We start from the raw sequence: 19,766 nt of genomic DNA, 5'->3' as shown, positions 1-19,766 counted from the left end.
ACAGCCTAGACCATGGGACGTCCACAAGCAGTCCCGAAAACAATATATTGGGTGGGCATTCAAAGTTCGGCTGTGCGGTCAACGACCGCCGCCTGCAAGATCTTCCGGCCAAGAGCGGCGTCAGATGATGCAGCTGTGTGGACCTTATAAGATTTTGAGAACATATGTAAGGAAGTCCAGGTGGCTGCCTTACCCTCCTGAAGGGCTGAGGCTCCGTGACGGACTGCCCGGTAAGCCCCTACCGCCCGTGTGGAGTGGGCCGTAACCCGAAATGGCGGCGAGCGCCCTGAGGTGCGATATGTCTCTGTTATCAGGGACCCTATCCATTTGGGTAGGGTGACTTGAGGCTGCCAAGCCCCTTCGGGTCCCCTCCGGAATAACGAAGAGGGTGTCGGTCCTACGAAGCGCCTTTGTACTTTTCACATAGATCCTCAGCGCCCTTACTATGTCCAGGTGGTGCAGCATTTTTTCCTCTTTGTGTACTGGATCTGGACAAAGAGAAGGCAAGACAATTTTCTTCATTAGTATGAAACTGTGATACCACCCTTGGTAGAAACTTGGGTGATGGCCTCAGCACCACTTTGTCCTGGTGGACGGTCATATATGGCGCCTGCATAGCCAAAGCCGCCAGCTCCGAGACCCTACGGATTGCCGTAATGGCGACGAGGAATACCATCTTCCAGGTCAGTAGTCGCATAGGAATCTCCTTCAGCTGCTCGAACGGCTGGCCCGTCATAGTGTCTAACACGAAATTAAGGTCCCAAGTTTGGACCGGGGGTTTAAACGGGGGTGTCGTATGGGCGACTCCTTGCAGGAATGTACGTACTGCCATCCTCTTTGCGATTGGTTTTTGGAACAGCACCGTTAATGCCGACACCTGTCCCCTTAACGAGCCTACCCTCAATCCTACCTCGAGGCCTGATTGTAAGGATGCAAGAATTCTGGCCACCGACAATTGCATCGGTTGTACCCGCCCCTCCTCACACAGGTGAAGAAGCGCTTCTCAGACTCTATAATAAACTGCCGATGAGGCTGGTTTTCTGACCCGTATCATAGTCTGGATAACCTTCTCCGAATAACCTTTCCTCCTCCACACCTCGGTCTCAACGGCCAAGCCGTCAAATGTAGAGACTTGGAATTTGGGTGTAGAAAAAAAGGCCCCTGGGATAGCAGGTCTCTTTGCTCTGGAGGATGCCACGGTGTGTCGAACAGTATTTCTATGATGGTCGCGTACCAGCTTCTTCTTGGCCAGTCTGGTGCTATTAATACTGCTGATCATCCTTCCTGCTTGATTTTCCCTAGGATCCTCGGTATGAGAGAAACGGGTGGAAATACGTATAGGAGCTTGTACTCCTCCCACGAAATGGTTAGCGCATTCGTTGCCGCTGCTTGTGGATCCCGTGCTCGGGACATAAATGGGCGTAGCCTGTAATTTAGTCGGGACGCCCTGAGGTGCACGTCTGGCGTGCCCCACTTCCGGCATATCGTCCGAAATACTTCTGGGTGAAGCCCCCAATCGCCGGGATCCACTGTTTCTCGGCTTAGGTAATTCGCCACCCAGTTTTCTCTATTCCGGGAATGTAGACTGCGGAAATCGAGCTCAGATGCTTCTCCGCCCACGTTAGTATGCCTGCTGCCTCGCTCATTACCGACACGCTCCGTGTTCCTCCTTGTCGGTTGACATAGGCCACCGCTATGGTGTTGTCCATCTGAATACGTACATTTTTTCTTGAGATTGGGCCCGAAGTGTCGGAGAGTCAAGTAGATGGCCCGCAACTCTAGGATGTTTATATGTAGCCTTGTCTCTTTTTGAGACCACACTCCTTGAACAGACTGATCCCCTAGTGTTCCGCCCCAACCTGAAAGGCTGGCGTCCGTCGTCACTACTGTCCAGCGACTTGTGCCCAAAGGCCATCCCGCCTGAAGCCTCCCAGGTTCCAGCCACCACTTCAGTGACCTTTGGCCTTGAGGGGTTATCTGGATTCGCTGTTCCAGGGTCATCCGGAACCCATTCCGGCGTGACAATATCAAGTGTTGTAGTTTCCTTGACTGGAAACTGGGCGAACGGAACCGCCTCGAATGCTGCCACCATCTGGCCCAGGATAGCCATGCAGTGTCTGAGGGTTAACGGTTTCCCCTGTGTTAGGGACCGGACCCCCTGCCGGAGCTTGTCTACCTTTGCTTGAGGTAGCCGGACCTGGTGCTGGCTGGTATCGAATATCATGCCCAAAACTCCAAGTGTTGTGTCGGTATTAGGCATGATTTTTCGCGGTTCACTATCCAGCCGAATTCTTCTAGAATCTTCCTCGTGACGTGTACGCTGTTGCCGTCCCACGACGGTGCCTTTATTAGTATATCGTCCAGGTATGGAATGGCTGATATACCTTCCGCATGGAGTGGCGCCATCACTGCTGCTAGTACCTTCGTAAAGACCCTTGGAGAGGTAGACAGGCCGAATGGCAGCGCCGTAAACTGAAAAAACCTTCCCTGTGTTTCGAAACGAAGGAATTTTTTATGCGTTTCCCGAATCGGGATATGGAGATAAGCGTCCTTGATATCTATTGAGGACAGAAATTCGCCCGGTTGCATGGAGGTTATCACGGACTTGATTGACTCTATCCGGAAATGTTTTGTTCTGATGAATTGGCTCAACCTCCTTAAATCCAGCACCGGCCTCACTCTGCCGTCCTTTTTGGGTACAAGAAAAAGATTCAAATAGAACCCTTGCCTCTCTTGTGCCTCCGGTATCGGTTTCACAACCCCCTGTGCCAGAAGGTTCCACACTGCCTGCTGTAGGTTGGCTACTCCTTCCAGGGTGGTAGGCACTCTGGACCTGCAGAACGAATTCCGTGGGGGAGTCGTGAATTCGATTGCGTAACCGGATGTCACAATTTCCTGCACCCACTTGTTACTCACGCGCCTCCCCTATGTCTCTCGCAATTGGGAGAGCCTGCCCCCCCCCCCACTCTGGTGACACTGGGTGGGGGCAGCATCTCGTGCCGCGCTCTTTTGATCCCGCTGTTTTAGATATTCCGGGTCGGGATCGCCATGTTTGCCTTGTTTTGAAAGAGGGGCCCCTCTTTGCGTCTGTCGGGGTTCTTGTAGACTGGGACCACTGCCCTGACCCTGGGTGGGATGAAAAAAACGCCGAAAGGATCTAAAAGAAAGAACGGTTTCCTTTTTAGTGGAACCTTCTCCTTTCTTGCCGGCATTTGTGGTAACGACGTGCTCTTGCCGCCTGTAGCGCCCTTTACCATGTCATCTAGTTTAGGTCCAAACAGCCTGTTTCCTTCGAATGGCCATTTTGTTAGGGCCATCTTGGATGCTGTATCTGCTGACCAGCTTTCTTTTTTTTTTTTTTTTTTTTCAGCCAGAGAGTTCTCCTTGCCGTCACCGATGCGGCGGATGGCCGGGCACCGAACTTGGCTGCGCCTAGCTCTGCTGTGCATACAAATTTGTTTGCCTGTATGACGTTGTTTGTCAGTTCGAGCAACTCATTTGGTGGAGCGCCTGCTACACTGTCTCTCCGTAGCTGCTTGGCCCAGGCTATGGATGCCTTGCTGACCCATGCGGTCGCAAAATTCGGCTGTAAGGCGGTGCCTGTGGCTTAAAACACGGTTTTACCCACGCATCCAGCTTCCTGTCTTGAGGATTAGCCAGCATTGCTACCTTGGCTGTTGGCAGTGCTGTGCTTCTAGACAGTCACGACACTGGCGAGTCAACTACCGGAGGTACCGCCCAACCCCTTTTTCAGGCCCCCTGGGAATGGGTATGTACTTTCCCAAGTCTTCCCGGGTTGCCTAAATTTCTTATCCGGGTTCTGCCATCCCTTATTAAGAACCTCCGAAAAATCCGGATGGTCTGGGAAGACCTGTCGTGATCTCCTTCTGCCGTCTAAATGACACCGCGGAAGGAGGCGTCTGGACTGTTTCCTCCATTACTTGGAGGGTTTCCCTTATGGATATTACCAGGCCGTACATTAGGCTGGCTAGGCGCGACACCTGTTCCTCGTCTAGTTCCAAAACTGACGAGCCTGCAGAGTGGTCGTAGTCTTCAGACCCACTGCCCTTGCCTGCCGTTTGGGCCGTGTCCTGGGGCGCCCATGAGCAAGATGCTCGAGGGGACTCATCGCGAGCCCGGGCTGGTCTCGCAGAATACCGGGACCGTGAAAAAAATGCCTTGATCTATGATAAGCATGCACGGACTCCCTGGACCATGAGAGCCATGAGAGTCCCTGGATCGTCTGGACTTTGAGGGTCCAGACGACCTCCCGGTGTGGCGCGCTCTATGGGGAGTGTCCTCGCTGCTAAGGGACCTCTTCCTTTTGTGTGCCCTCTCTCGTGCATATTCCGAGGAGGACGCGTCTGAGCTGGGCTCTAACCGGCGTAACATTGCCGCAGAGGATATGGCCAAGCCAGAAAACGGCAGCGGCCAGGGACCTCGCCCGTTGGGGTTCGGGCCCTGGCTCCACAGGGGCGGCGGGGGGCACCGGGGACCCTGGGCTGCGCGCACCGCGGCACATCTAGTGCAGCGGGGGTCGACTTGACCGCAAGCGAACTTACCGCTGAGGTAGTGCAAGCGTAATGCTTCACCCTCCCCTTGGCCGAGCTGGAACCCTCTGATCTAGGGTCAGACATGGCAACAGAAAACAATTCCCAGGTAGCGGGAAAGCTGAGTACCGTTACAGGAATGCCTGCAGGGGGGATGGGGAGGGCGAGGGGAGAACACCGCAAAGTGCTGCCTTGGGCAGGGCTTACCCGGTCTAGCATCTGTTTCTGCGGTTCCCCCGGTCCAGCTGGAGCCTCTGGTCCTGACGCTTGGATGCTGTCGGAAGTCGACGCTGGTGTACCATACGATCTCGCGGCGTTGGTGACCCGGCAGGTGCTGTGGCAGGGACTGCTGCGGAGTTGCTACTGCTGCTGGTGCCCGAGACAGGAGGTGCTGCTGCTGTCCGGGTGCTTTCTCCGTTGCAGAAGGAAACTGCAGAGGGAAACTGCAGGACTGCAGGGCTGAACGGCTGGAAGGCTGCTGTGTGCTTCAGGCGAGCTGCAGGTGCTGGGCTCAGAGGTGTAGACCAATGAAGTGTCCCAGAGCGTGGCCATTCCTCTGTCCGGCGGTCTTTTTACACTCACCCCGGTCGGAGGGGGCGTGGCCTGCCCCGGAAGCGTCCCCGCGACCCGGAAGTGACGCTTTCCGGCCGTGACGACGGCGCTCCGCCCCCCGGAGCGCCGTGCCCGGAGGTGGCCTGCCGGCCGGCGTCCCGGCGTCCTGCGACACGCAAGCTTCTATCCCTGGCCGGGAGAGCTGCCGCTGCCGCCGCCTTTGCTGCTGCTATCGCCGCTGCCGTCGCCGCTGCCGCTGCCCCCGCCGTTGCCACCGCCGACGTCCTGATGCTCCTTAAGGTATGTGTTCAAAGCTTGGCTGTGCGGTCTGTCCGTATGGCGCCGGAATGCTCCATAGTCCCAAGCGGGGGTGTCTTTGTCCTGGGAGCCACAGCCTGCCCTTGCGTCGACTACTCCAGCAGTGCTGCCCCCTACGCGTCACCGTCAGACAGTGCGCTACTCCAGGGAGGGGGAGCCCTATGGCTGGCGGGTAACCGACTCAGATGCGCATTGCATGGTCGGGCCCCTTTTTCTTCTCTGGGTGAGACGCCGCAGTAGTGGTGGAGACACCCCCTGCCTGCGTCTCCCCCGGGAGGCCAGTAGAGCCAGGGAAAAGCCCCGACTCCCCGGATTCCCGCGAATAGCTCTTTCCATGTCTGCCTCCTAGCAGACACTAAGCTAAAGACTAATTAGCTGAGTGCCTGCAGGGGGGATATAGCCAGGTAGGGAGGAGCTAACACTTTTTTGCTTAGTGTCGCCTCCTAGGGCAGTGGCTATATCCCATGGTCTAGGCTGTGGCCCCCAATGATACGGACGAGAAAACGGGACATATGCTGGCAGTTATAGCCCGAGCACAAACTAGCCCCACATACATCATTGAACTAAAAGACGCACAAGGCGAGATAGTCAGGGACGCAACATCCATAAGAGAGATTGCACGGGAATTTTACTCCTCTCTGTATTCCTCGAAACTGGAAAAAACGGTAGAACAAATCGAGGAATACTTGGCGGATATAAGAACACATAAATTGACGGAGGAACAGAGAGAGTTTCTAGATGCACCAATAGACTTGGAGGAGATGCAAGAGGCAGTAAAAGATATGCAAAATAACAAGGCCCCAGGGGAGGATGGTTTCCCAATAGAATTTTACAAACAACATGCAGACACTTTATTACCACAACTCCTGGAGACATGGGCGGGGGCGGAAAAGGAAGGGGAACTACCACAAACAATGCGAAAAGCAAAAATAATAATTCTGTTAAAACCAGAAAAGGACCCCCTGTTGATGGACTCGTATAGGCCGATATCGCTGTTAAACGTGGATGTCAAAATTATAGCAAAAGTTTTAGCCAAGCGGCTATCACAAGTGGCATCCACCCTGGTGCATCCAGACCAGAGTGGGTTTATACCAGCAAGATCAACGGCTACGAACATCCGTAGAGTATTTCTAAACCTACAAATACCCGTAGATAATACCGGAGACAGAATCATATGCTCACTGGACGCGGCCAAGGCGTTTGATAGCGTTGAGTGGCAATACCTGTGGAAGGTACTAGAAAAAATGGGCTGTGGCCCAATATTTGTGAGACGAGTAAAACTCCTATATGCTAGAGCGGAGGCGGATGTGTCCATCAACGGGGGGTCATCAGAAACATTCCCACTACATAGAGGGACAAGGCAGGGATGCCCACTATCGCCACTCCTGTTTGCACTTGCAATAGAGCCCCTAGCATGCAAAATTCGGTCACACCAGGAAATAGTGGGATTCATAAGAGGAAACATGGAGGAGAAAATCGCTTTGTATGCAGACGACATGTTATTATTTTTAGGGGACAGGGAAAAATCTTTAGAAACCACGATGCAAACAATAAAAGAATTTGGAGCCTTCTCAGGACTCGCTATCAATTGGACCAAATCCGAAATACTATCAATAGACACCCCAGACATGCAGGTTGCCAACAGAGAATTAACCCTGAAATGCACCCCAACAATTAAATATCTGGGAGTTAAAATTACGAAAGAGGTCAGTGAGTACGGGAAAATAAACCTGGAACCACTTATGGAAAAATGGAAACAAAAACTTCACATATGGAAAAAACTACCCATGACAATCATAGGAAGAGTGAATCTTATAAAAATGATATGGATGCCCCAATTACTGTATCTAATACACAACTCCCCACACTGGATAACACAAAAATTTTTCCACAAGGCCAAGGGACTGTTTAGAGAACTCATATGGGGAGGGAAGACACCTAGGATAAAATTAGAACTGCTATACAATTCAAAAGAAAAGGGAGGATTAGCCTTGCCCAATCCGTTCTCGTACTTCATGGCCTCCCAGCTGCAGCATCTCAGGGGATGGGAGACAGAAGAAACACACGACGCTAGTTTCAGAATCCTTAAAAATCTCTTTAACGGATCACATTTGTTTGAAACCCTGGAACGTGGAGCGTTTAAAAAAAACGGTCAAAGTGCCCCCACGCTATTATTGATACATAAAATATGGTGGAAGACCAGAAACATGCTCAATATAAAAAGCTGCACACAGCATACCCCCATATGGAATAACCCGCACCTGCCAGAAATCAACAAGCTAAAAGGATTCCAAGGGTGGAAAGACAGGGGAGTTAGGAGAATGGACCAGATACTGGAGGGGGGGGGACTAAAAACCTTCGAGCAGTTAAGGCAAAACCACGACATCCCCAATAGTGACTTTTACAAATATCTGCAACTTAGACACGCTATACAAGCGGAAAAAAACACGGCGGAAATAACAATGGCAATAAATATAGTAGCGGACATAATAGGAAAAGCCACCACCACAGCGGGGAAAATATCTGTACTATATTCCCATATACAGGACACGGTCAATGCACACAACCCGTTATCAACAAGAGCAAAATGGGAGGCAGACATAGGGCCCATTGAGGAGTCGCACTGGGAGGAAATCCTACAAATGACACCCAAGCTATCTCTGAGCGAATCACACAGAGTCTCACAAATATTTCTAATACACAGAGTGTACCGCACCCCGGCCTTCTTACACAATATAGGAATGAGAACCTCCCCGATATGTGTAAGGTGCAAAACCCACACGGCGGACCTAATCCACATGCTATGGCGATGTCCGAAATTGCACAGATATTGGATGGGAATAAGAAATGCAATTAACGCGGCATTTGGCATACGTATGGACTTTACACCATACGTGTGCATTCTGGGATACATACAGGATCTAACATTAGATGATCATGAAAAACTAGCGGTAGCCAGACTATTGTATATAGCCAGAAAAACAATAGCCCAGCGCTGGTTGGACGAAGAACCACCCACGCTGGGAGAATTCAAAAATAAGGTCAACCAAATTTTACCGTGGGAAAGGAGTATTTACACTAAGCGTAAGACCAGTCAAAAATATCAGGACATATGGCTGAGATGGATACACGCCCAGAGCAGTAATGTTGGATCAAATACATAGGGAGTGGTGAGCCGTGTGGGGAGGCACCAGTAAACCGGGGATTTACTAAGACATAACAACGTATGTAATGGATATATATAAAGTTTATTGGGAAATGTAGAACAAATTACAGACTCGATATACAATAAAATAAAGTGGTAAGGAGTAATAGGGAAAAGTTAAGAAAGGAGGGATTGGAGAGAGAGAGACCGGGCAACGGGCAAAAGAAATATGACCCCCCCTCGAATGCAACAAAAAATCTAACCCTGAATCAATAAAAGAAAACAGCAAGAAGATAAGCAACACGAAGACCAAAGAAGAAAACAAATATACGTTACAAGAACTGTTATTATTGTTTACGACACAACACTGTGTTCATTCAGAGACAGTTTACCCAAAGAACAGAACGTTGAGAGAGAGATCTTAGGGGGATGGGGGAGGGAGGGGGGTGAGGGGAAGGGGGTGGGTGAGAGGGGGAGGGGGAGGGAGGGAAGGGAAACCAAAGATTTGTTAAAAAAAATGTTTTAAAATATGCAAAAGGTGAAAAAGTTTAATAAAAAATACTTTAATTAAAAAAAAACTTTAAGGGTATGCTCACATGTTGTGGATCAGGTGCGGATCTCATGCAGCGCAGGAACTGCAATGAACCCACACTGGATGGTGCCGATTACGAAGCAGATTTGGTGCAGAAATGCTGTGGATTCTCTGTGGACGGATGAGGTTTCTTGAATCCTCATCCACATTGCCAATACTGTAAAATACTGCAGATTTTCCAGGGCCCATTCCACTGTGGAAAGTCTGCAGCCTTTCAGTAATGTGTGAAAGTACACAAAGTGTCGAAAATGGACAAGAAAAAGCTATTGGCAGTATCCTTCAATCATAACACTGACATAAGTATTACGTCATGATTTGAAATGACTGCTATAACTAGAATATAAGGGATAGAGCTTACATAGAGCTTGGCACCATATTAAGGCCCACAATTGTAGCCTCCAAATCCTAGCAGGATCAAAGCTGTAGGATGAAAAGCTTCACTTCCTGGTCTTGTACCTCCGTAAACAAGGTTCAAGAGCTGGAAGTTGCAAATGAAGGCAGGTAAAAAGATAACAGCATGTTACTGTCCTCTATTATGCTGTGTACAGCCGGTAAGTGACCCCAGGGGTATGATACAGAAAACTTTGTTCAGGTTCTTCTCCGCCACCAAATAAAGAGAATATGTGTTATTTGATTGTCACACTTAGGGCTACTGCATTCTTTTTCTACTAAATGAGTGAAAAGATGAGCAGTTGCAAATCTAACCATACCCTCCTCTCATTAAGCCATTTGTTGATTCCCTGATGCTGCACATGCTGAGCTGTTATTTTTATAGAACAGAGCCTGGTCGGCACTTCTGTCAATGTGATGCTCATGGGAGAGTCACAAAGTATTACTTCTAAGAAATTCTACCGTACTACTTGCATTGGTGCTTGTCAATATATTCCTTATTGCATATTAGCAATATTCATACAGGACGTGTTTCTACAGCCCCATTTCTTTGAACCTTTATTTTTAAGCAGTAGTGCATGTCAAAAGCTCTGTATTGTTTTTTAGCCAAAACTTGGATGTTTCCTACAATATGTTATGCTTCAATGCAAAATTGCAGGAATACACTCATGACTGCTGGGTGGCATTTTCCCAATGTGCAGGGTGTCTACTTTTAAAAAATATATGGGCTTGGAGCTGTGATTTGGTTATTTGTTCTATTGGCAGAGAAAGAATTACATTCTTAGGCCTTAGTCAGACGGGCGTTTTTAGCCGCGATTTGCGCATGCGCATGCGTCCGGCGATTTTATAAAACCATTACTTTGCAATGGTATCGGACACATGAGCGCTTTTTATGCGCTCGTCCGATAAATTATAGAACAAAAAAATCACAGATCGCACCTATCTGCGATCTGCGATTCCTGTTCTCTTCTCTATATGCGCTCAATGGGGCCGGCGGCAGCAGCGCCAACCCCATTGAGAACATATAGAAGACAAATCATTCTTCTCTGCACAGCTGTAACAGCTGTGGCAGAGAAGAACGATGTTTGCCCATTGAATTCAATGGAGCCGGCAATACAGCTGCTCCATTGAAAGCAATGGGCTGCCGGCGTGCGCGGGGTGAATTGTCGGGAAGGGCTTAAATATATAAGCCCTTCCCTGCAATTCATCCTAAAATGTGTTAAAATAAAAAAAAATTGTATACTCACCTTTCCGCTGCAGCCGGAGTCCAGCCGCGGCCGCTGTCAGTTCTCCTGAACTGCTTCTCGGCACTATTCAGCCGGCGGGGCTTTAAAATCCCCGCCTGCTGAATGATCTGCTTCTGATTGGTCACAGCCCTGACCAATCAGAGGCAGGATTCACTCACACACCCATTCATGAATTCATGAATGGGTGAGTGACTGCTGCCTCTCAGCCCTGAGCCAATCAGGGGCAGGTCTGACTCACATCCATTCATGAATTCATGAATGGGTGTGAGTGAGACATGCCTCTGATTGGCTCAGCGCTGAGCCAATCAGGGGGCAGGTCTGACTCACACCCCCTTCACACCCACTGCAGGACGGCCGCGCGGAGCTCCGGCTGCCGGGAGAAGGTGAGTACATATATATATTTCTTATTTTTACACATTTTAGGATGAATTGCAGGGAAGGGCTTATATATTTAAGCCCTTCCCGACAATTCATCCCAGGCTCGCCCGCAGCGCATTGCTTTCAATGGAGACGGCTGTATTGCCGTCTCCATTGAATGCAATGCGCTGGACAGCTCCGGCCCGCTTCTAATGAAACGCGGCTAGGAGCAGATTTGCGGGCGATTTGCGGGCGACTTGCACGCACCGGTCACGCGATTTGCGGATGCGCATCCGTCATGCGATCCGCAAATCGCGCGAAAAAACGCCCGTCTGACTAAGGCCTCAAAGGGACGTAGCCAGGAGAACAAGTTATCCCCAATTCACAGGATAGGGCATAACTTGCAGATTGATGGGATTTTGACTGCTGAGATCCCCACCAATTGTAAGAACGGGGTTATGAAGCCCTGAATGAATGGACTGATGGTCACATATGCACAATGCCACTCGATTAATTTCAATGGAACCTCCAAAGATAGCAGAGTTCAAACGCTCATCTATCTCCAGCAGTCCCACTGAAATGAATACAGCGGCAGTGCGCATGTGCGGCAACCACCCCATTCATTTGAGAATGGTCCAGTACCTTGTACTCAAGGTACTGTGGTGGTCCCAGTGGTTAGACCTCCACTAATCAGTAGGTTATTTCCTATCTTGTGGACAGGGAAACATTTTTTTTTGTGGTACCCAATTATGGCACATGGACTGCTATCAAGCACTGACTCTCAGTCTCGCAGACACTGTCTGACAGTCTATTATGAGACAGCCCCTTTTAAATGAGTTTTCCCCTTTGGACAACACCTGCTCATCTATCCTATTAAATTAAACTGACGTCATAGTAGGTGTACTCTACTCATGAACAGATAGTCACATCAGAATGACTAGTTCTGTCTCGGCCAGGCTCGGCAGCACCAGGTATTACATGGCTGGTTGTTTACTTCAATGGGCATTGTGTAAAAACAAATTTTCCATGCAGAACTGTGTGGACACTGGAAGCTTCAAGAACTGCACCTCTCTGTGATCAACCGATCATTAAGGTGACTACATTGAACAGCCCACTAAATACTGAATGTACATAAGGTCGAACTTACTTTTCCTTTAAGTAAACCATTGGGTCCAATGACATGTTCGAATAAATGTTGTGCCACATGGGCATCAACTGCAGAGAAAGGATCATCCAACAAATAGACATCACAGTTCCTATACACGGCTCGGGCAATGCTTATTCGCTGCTTCTGTCCTCCAGACAAGTTTATACCCTTTTGAACAGATAATGGTCACATGATAATACATTCAGGCGATATATTACCAAGTAATATTCCAGTTTCTATAAAAACAAACTAAAAAAAACAACACCAGTTGCCCAAATATGCAAATAATATAAAATCTAGGACACTAGTGCTTTCTATTACATTTTAGACCATCTTGCATATTTCAGTTCACTAGACAAATACTTACTTTTTCACCAATTTCTGTGTTCTCTCCGCCAGAAAGAATTTTTAGGTCAGGCAGTAGTGCACAAGCCCGAATAACGTTATCATACCAGTCTTTGTCCAATGTTTTTCCAAAAAGAACATTCTCCTTAAAAGTAGCATTTGGAATCCAGGTTTGCTGTGGAACATAAGCTAAGGAGCCCTAAAAAAACATTAAAACACGGTATTACTGAGCTTACACAAAAGATTCACCTCTGTGAAGTTTAAGTTTATTTCATTTAACAGCTTATTAGCATGGTATGTCCAATGTACTTACTAATACAAAGCACCATTTCCCAGCAGTATGCAGAACAGGCAAATTGCTACATGAAGGAGATTGCACAGGTGCAAAATATTGATGAATGCAAATTCACACCTATGGGGGAGGGTTTTCTGCTTAGTATATGGGTGTATTCACATAGGGCCGTTTGGTTGTGGCAAATACTGCATCTGAAAATGAATCGCATGCGATTTCTCTCCTCGCTCTCCTTCGCCCCTCTCCATTGACTTAACATAGCGGCTGTTCAGTATTGAACAGCTGCTATTTACACTGAGCGATCAACGCATCGTCCATCATAAATGCTGGTCAATGAGCAGATCGCTGATTACTCAGTGTAAATAGCAGCCGTTCACTATTGAATGGCCACTATGTTATGTCAATGGAGAGGGGCGAGGGAGAGCGAGAAGAGAAATCTCCTCCAGCCTCGCCGCTGTGAGTCAGCGATACTTACTCCCGTGCAGCAGCAAAAGAGCGAGTATGTGCGGGGACGAGAGTCGGGCATTGTTTACTGCCTCTGTGTAATACTGAAATGAAATGTAACCAATCCGTTTTCTTTTAGATAATGAAGGAATGTCTTTGTGTGGATTGTATGAGTATGTTTCCCTTTGCTGTTGGTTCAGTCTTGGGAAATGATTCCACGGAACACTTATGTATCGATAGATATTAAAGAAGCTGTATTTCCTGAAGAATTAGCCATGGTGTCTTTGAATCCCAATGCAATATTATGGCTGTCCTTACCCCCTTCGCACTTTTGGGCATACATGTACACCTTTCGTCATCAAGGCTTGTAGGAGTGGGTTTAGTAGCCAATCCCGCTACATACATGCTCGTTTTCTTGTTTTATGTCTAATGTGCTTGCTATTTATAAAGACTGTAAAGCTGCATTTACTTTTCTTTTTTTTTGCTTTGCAATATAAGCATATACCAGTTTGAAGAAATCTTAAAGAGGGTGGCCATCTTACATATAAAAAGGACAAGACAATGTAGAATGTTTACATTTCCACATAGTAAGGGCTCATGCCCATGGGCGTATGCGTAAAACACTGCGGATCTCCCCACAGCGGTTTACCATTTTGTAAACACCAGAGACCGCATATGGCTGTGTTTTGCACTGCGCATGCCCGCATATCGCACGCACATATGTACAGTGTGACTCTTTTTTTTTATTCCCCGCTCTATTTTAGAGAGGAGACGCGCATGAAAATGCTGCCCATGTGCAACATAGACTCCTGTGTATAGACAACGTTTCATACACAGCCCATACAAATGTATAGGGCTTATACTGCATGGTACACAGAGAAATAGAGTGTGCTGCGATCTATTTCTCAGGCGCATTGATATGCAGTGTCCACACAGTGGTGTGCATAGATCAATAAAAGTCCATTAATTTTCATTGACTCCATTCGTATATCATGCCTTCATGCAACGTGCGCGTAATACGTGGTGAAAACAGAATCATGGATATGAGCTCTTAATTAGAGCTTATTCATAAGGATGTATTTATGAAGGGTAATATGAGCATATTATGTAATATGCAGTGCTAAAACCTCATTTGCACTGCTCAGAAGCCCTTCTATGCAAAGAAACAGCAGAGAGCAGCGGTAGCTGATGGCTAGATCGGGGCAATTGTGCATGTGCTCCAGAGAAGCTGGCCAGCCAGCAAATATTTGTACATGAAGTTAGAAGAGCGCAAGAGCTAGCCATCTCCACTCCATAGCGGAGATTACTGGTTCCCCAAGCAACAAGCAGTAAACAACTTCAAGTCAACTAAGGTTTTCCAAAAAAAAAATTACTTTTTGAAACCGATATGTAATAAGTGAGTACTTTATTTTCAAATTTGCAGGATATTGGAATAGGGTTTCAGAGATGGGAGAATCCCTTTAAGCAACTTACTAATATATATTGTGCACAAATTGTGTGGTGTTTTTATGTTTTGTTATGCCACGCTTCCTCATTATCCATTTCACCTTGATGGGGCGGCACAACGCAATCATGTCCATCAGCTCTTACATCCCATGCTTTGTGCAAGTTTCCTGCTTCGTTCAGGAAGGAAACTAGCATGGACAGATGGATGGGGTCATGTCATGTGCCGCTCCATAGGTGGCCATATGTAGGATGGAGCAGCGGCACATTTCTGCAAGGAGACTTGGATGGTGAGGGTGCTTGGCTTAAAAAAGCACAAATATGCTGCAGAATTTATGTACAAGTATTTGTTGGTGGCCAACCTTTTTAAATTCAGGAAAAACTAAACAAATTCAAATGAATACTTGGACCTGCTGTTAGCTAAAGGCCCTTTTACAGTGAAAGGCAATCTTGCTGGATCGCGGGAATATGAATGATTATCATTCAGTGTAAATGCTGACAGTGACTGAACGATGAATGCTAATCTGATCTGGTGTGTTCCACCTCCATTCACTTAGCGATCACTCTAACCTCCTTTGCGTCCAATCCTATGAACTATGACCTGCTGTGCTCCCCACTTCTATATACTATGACCCATAGTATGTAGAAGTATGGGGCTATAGTATATATATGGGGATACATGGGGTCATACTGTAGTATATAGGAGTGGGTTATGGGGAGTATACAGAGGTGTCACAGTACATAGGAAGGGCGACACATACCATAGTATATAGAAGTGGGACATTGAGTGGTCATAGTATATAGGAGCATGACCACACGTAGGGTCATAAGATACAGGAATGTGGGTATAGGTGGTAATAGTATGTAAAGAGGTGATATAGCCAATAGGAGGGGATATAGAGGTTCATGGTGCATAGGAGTGGGGGAATACAGGGGATCATAGTAAATAGGATGGGGAACATAAAGAGGTTCTAGTATATAGGAGAGTCACATGGGACTCATACTATATTATTGACATGGAAGGAATGTTATATTTCAGTATGTTCCTTACAGTATGCTTATAATTTCAGAATTGTTGTTTTTTATTCAGCAATGGTATGGTGATATTATCCAGTCACAGTACGGTAAAGGCCCATTTACACTGGACGATTAATCGCTGAAACTTCGCTCATCGGCGATCGTTTTAGCGATAATCGGTGTGTGTAAATGGGCGCGGGGCACCCGCATTTCAGGCTCTTTTTGCTGATCCTTAAAATCAAGTGAGCTTGATTTTAGCAATCAGTTTTATCAGTCGTTCTCCACAGGAAGGGGGGGGGGAAGCTGATAGCATTGTTTCCCCCATGGAGAACAATGGATCTGAGAGCAGCTAAGAGCCTAGGGCTATTAACCTGTGTTCAGCAAAGGCTTCATTTGCATACATAATTGGTATTTAAGTAGCTGAGTAGCAACTTGAATACCAATTATTTTTTATGCAAAATAATTGCTCTAAGCTGTTGCTCAAACTGTCCTTTGAGCGATTATCTGCTCTTGTAAATGGGCCTTAATATAAGTAATTCATGGTGTAGCGGTATTATCCAATCACAGTATGGTGATATAATCTAGTCACAGTATGGTGCTACGTTCCTGCTACTAATATCTTGTATGGACAGACAGCACAAAATATAGTATTGCAGCATAGTTAATTCACTACCAACAAACTGTTTATACGCTAGTATATTCAATGCAAATATAAAAATCAATAATATAAAAAGGTTTTATGGGATTAAGAGAAAATAATATTAATGGTAAAAAGAATTCACATTGAAATAAGTTATTCTTGTGAGTCACAGTCAACAGATCCAACATGTACAATGTTTTCTTATTTAGTTCTAGTACCGAAAGAAAAATCTTAATACCTTTAAAGAAACTTTGCCCTCTACTTTCGCCATTTCTCCAAGTAATGCAGAAAGAAGGGATGTTTTTCCACAACCAACTCGGCCAACGACAGCCACCAAGGAACCGTGAGGAATGGACAGATTAATGCTGAAATATAGAACAGCTTGTAAACAAAGTTTCATGCACTCCCAACTTGGTGATGAGCAATGCTTTTTCCAGCTTGGCGGAGTACCATGTCACAAGGCAAAAGTGATAACTAAGTGGTTTGGTGAACAAAACTTTGAAAACAGATCCCAATCCCATTGAGAACCTCTGATCAATCCTTAAAAAGCAGATGGACAAACAAAAACTGAAAGCACTGATAAGGACCCTTTTTACACGGGCCAAGAAATTGTTCAGATTTCCGAAATCAGCGAGAATCTGAATGATTACGTTCAGTCTAAATGCCTGCATAAGTGAATGAAGAATTATAAATTTGTTCGTCATTCAGTTTCTTCATGCTTAGAAACTGAACGACTGATTGACCTGTACACAGGCAGTCCTTCATCTGTGAACGACTGCCTGCTTATTGTGAATGGAGGCGGGAGGTCCTGAATGATCCCTGCCTCCATTCACTGAGCAATGGTCATTCCTGTGTAAATCCACAGGAGTGATCAGGTAGGGCAGCCTGTCGGCGCAACTACGCCTGACAGGTCATCTCGTGTAAAATCTTCTTTAGGCAACAATGAGTTGCCATCAGCCAGGATTTAGGGACAAAAGTTGGTATCCAGCATGCCAGGGCGAATTGCAGAAGTCTTGATAAATAAGGGTCAACACTGTAAATATTGAGTTTTTGCTTAAACTTGATGTATTTGTTAATAAAATTTTATAAATTTATGAAACATCTGACTAAAAGATCTAAAAACACTGATGTAGCAAACTTTGTGAAAACCAAAATTTGTGTCAGTCGCAAAACTTTGGTCTTGACTGTAATTAGAGGATTCATTATAATAGTAGTCAAAGTTATTTTTTTTATTTGATTTTCCCACGCCCAAACATAATAAAATAGCCAATACTCACATTACCTGCATCCTTACATGTCCTGCGCCGCATCTTCGTCCTCTGTGCTGAGTTTGTTTCCACAGACTGCTGTTAGTCTGTATATGAGACATAACAGGCTGCTGCAGCTACTCATAGACTTCTGCATTTGAGCACTGAGGTCTGTGATTGGCTGCAGCAGCCTGTGATATCCCAAAGATAGGCTGCTGCAGCCTGTAATCACAGAACAACAGGGGGCGGGGAGAGGCCCAGAACTGCCACACAGGACAGGTGGTGAGCTAGGAAAGGTGAGTATATGTTATTTTATTATGTTTTGGCACGAAGAACACACATTTTTAAAAAATTACCTGAAACTGCCCCTTTAAAGAAAAAAATTTTGTTTTATAGAAGCGTTTATCAAAATAATAGTAAAAAAATTGATGAGTATTATTAATCCTAGGCATTTCCATTATTTTGATACACCGCTGTATATGTTTCTTCACACTACTGAACAATCGTACAATACAGTATAACATAATTTCAAAGCCAAACACATTCAGCAGTCCTACCTTCGAAGGCATGGTTCATCTGTGGTGCACCAGGTAAATGTGCCATCACACACAACAATGTCATTCTCTTAAATAGAAAGGAAATTTGATTTTTAGCTGCTTTTGAACTCATATATTCTTTCATTCTTCAAACTAAGACCCCTTACAAGATAAATATTAGAGATGAGCGAACACCAAAATGCTCGGGTGCTCGTTACTCAGCACAAAATTTTCGCAATGCTCGAGGGTTCGTTTCGAGTAACGAACCCCATTGAAGTCAATGGGCGACCAGAGCATTTTTGTATTTCGCCGATGCTCGCTAAGGTTTTCATGTGTGAAAATCTGGGCAATTCAAGAAAGTGATGGGAACGACACAGCAACGGATAGGGCAGGCGAGGGGCTACATGTTGGGCTGCATCTCAAGTTCACAGGTCCCACTATTAAGCCACAATAGCGGCAAGAGTGGGCCCCCCCCCCCCCCCCGCACTGTCAGCGTAAAGATCGTTCTCCTCTGGCACAGCTGTAACAGCTGTAGCAGAGAAGAACGATGTTAGCCCATTGAATTCAATGGAACCAGCAATACAGCAGGTTCCACTGAATGCAATGGGCTGCCGGCGATCGCAGGATGAATGGTCGGGAGGGGGTTAAATATATAACCCCTTCCCTGCAATTCATCCAGAAATGTGATACACTAAAAATATATACCGGCGTATAAGGCGACGGGGCGTATAAGACGACCCCCCAACTGTCACCTTATACGCCGGCAATACAGTGGAGCAAAGAATAAAAAGCATTACTTACTTCTTCAGACGATCTGCGCCGCTGCTGCAGACTGTCACTCCTTCCTGGTCCACGGACTAAAGCTTTCTCTATGAAAGGCTTGAAATCCCCGCCTCCAGAAACACAGCCAATCACAGCAATTCAATGACATCACTGTCATTGGCTGTGATTGGCTGAAGGCACGTGTGTTTCTGGAGGCGTGGATTTAAAGCCTTTCATAGAGAAAGCAATGCTCTGCCGGGAACCAGGAGGGAGCGACAGCCTGCAGGAGCACCGCAGAACACCAGGAAGGAGTGACAGTCTACAGGAGCGGCGCAGATCGTCTGAAGAAGTGAGTAATGCTTTTTATTCTTTGCTCCACTGTATTGCCGGCGTATAAGGTGACAGTTGGGGGGTCGTCTTATACGCCCCGTCGCCTTATACGCCGGTATATATTTTTAGTGTATCACATTTCTGGATGAATTGCAGGGAAGGGGTTATATATTTAACCCCTTCCCGACCATTCATCCTGCGATCGCCGGCAGCCCATTGCATTCAGTGGAACCTGCTGTATTGCTGGTTCCATTGAATTCAATGGGCAAACATCGTTCTTCTCTGCTACAGCTGTTACAGCTGTGGCAGAAAAGAAGGATTTGTCTTCTATATGTTCTCAATGGGGTCGGCGCTGCTGCCGCCGGCCCCACTGAGCGCATATGGAGACGATTTATGGCCTTTAGAAGGACCG

At 46.8% G+C, this 19,766-nt stretch overlaps 1 protein-coding gene across 2 annotated transcripts in view; it reads right to left on the bottom strand.

The window, feature by feature from the left end:
* LOC136576705 (multidrug resistance-associated protein 1-like) overlaps positions 1-19,766 on the bottom strand; it is a 126,218-nt gene that overhangs the window by 49,999 nt on the left and 56,453 nt on the right. For both annotated transcript variants that reach the window (XM_066576237.1, XM_066576238.1), the window contains 4 exons: positions 18,284-18,350; positions 16,718-16,844; positions 12,666-12,842; positions 12,299-12,466 (listed from right to left, as the gene is read on the bottom strand). In XM_066576237.1, coding sequence (XP_066432334.1) covers positions 12,299-12,466; positions 12,666-12,842; positions 16,718-16,844; positions 18,284-18,350 — 539 coding nt within the window. The remainder of the gene's footprint in view (positions 1-12,298; positions 12,467-12,665; positions 12,843-16,717; positions 16,845-18,283; positions 18,351-19,766) is intronic.

This window comes from Eleutherodactylus coqui, chromosome 8 (assembly GCF_035609145.1).
Source record: "Eleutherodactylus coqui strain aEleCoq1 chromosome 8, aEleCoq1.hap1, whole genome shotgun sequence".
Classification (NCBI taxonomy): Eukaryota; Metazoa; Chordata; class Amphibia; order Anura; family Eleutherodactylidae; genus Eleutherodactylus; species Eleutherodactylus coqui.
Note: the sequence above shows the minus strand (reverse complement) of the source record. Positions and strands in the feature narration are given on the sequence as shown.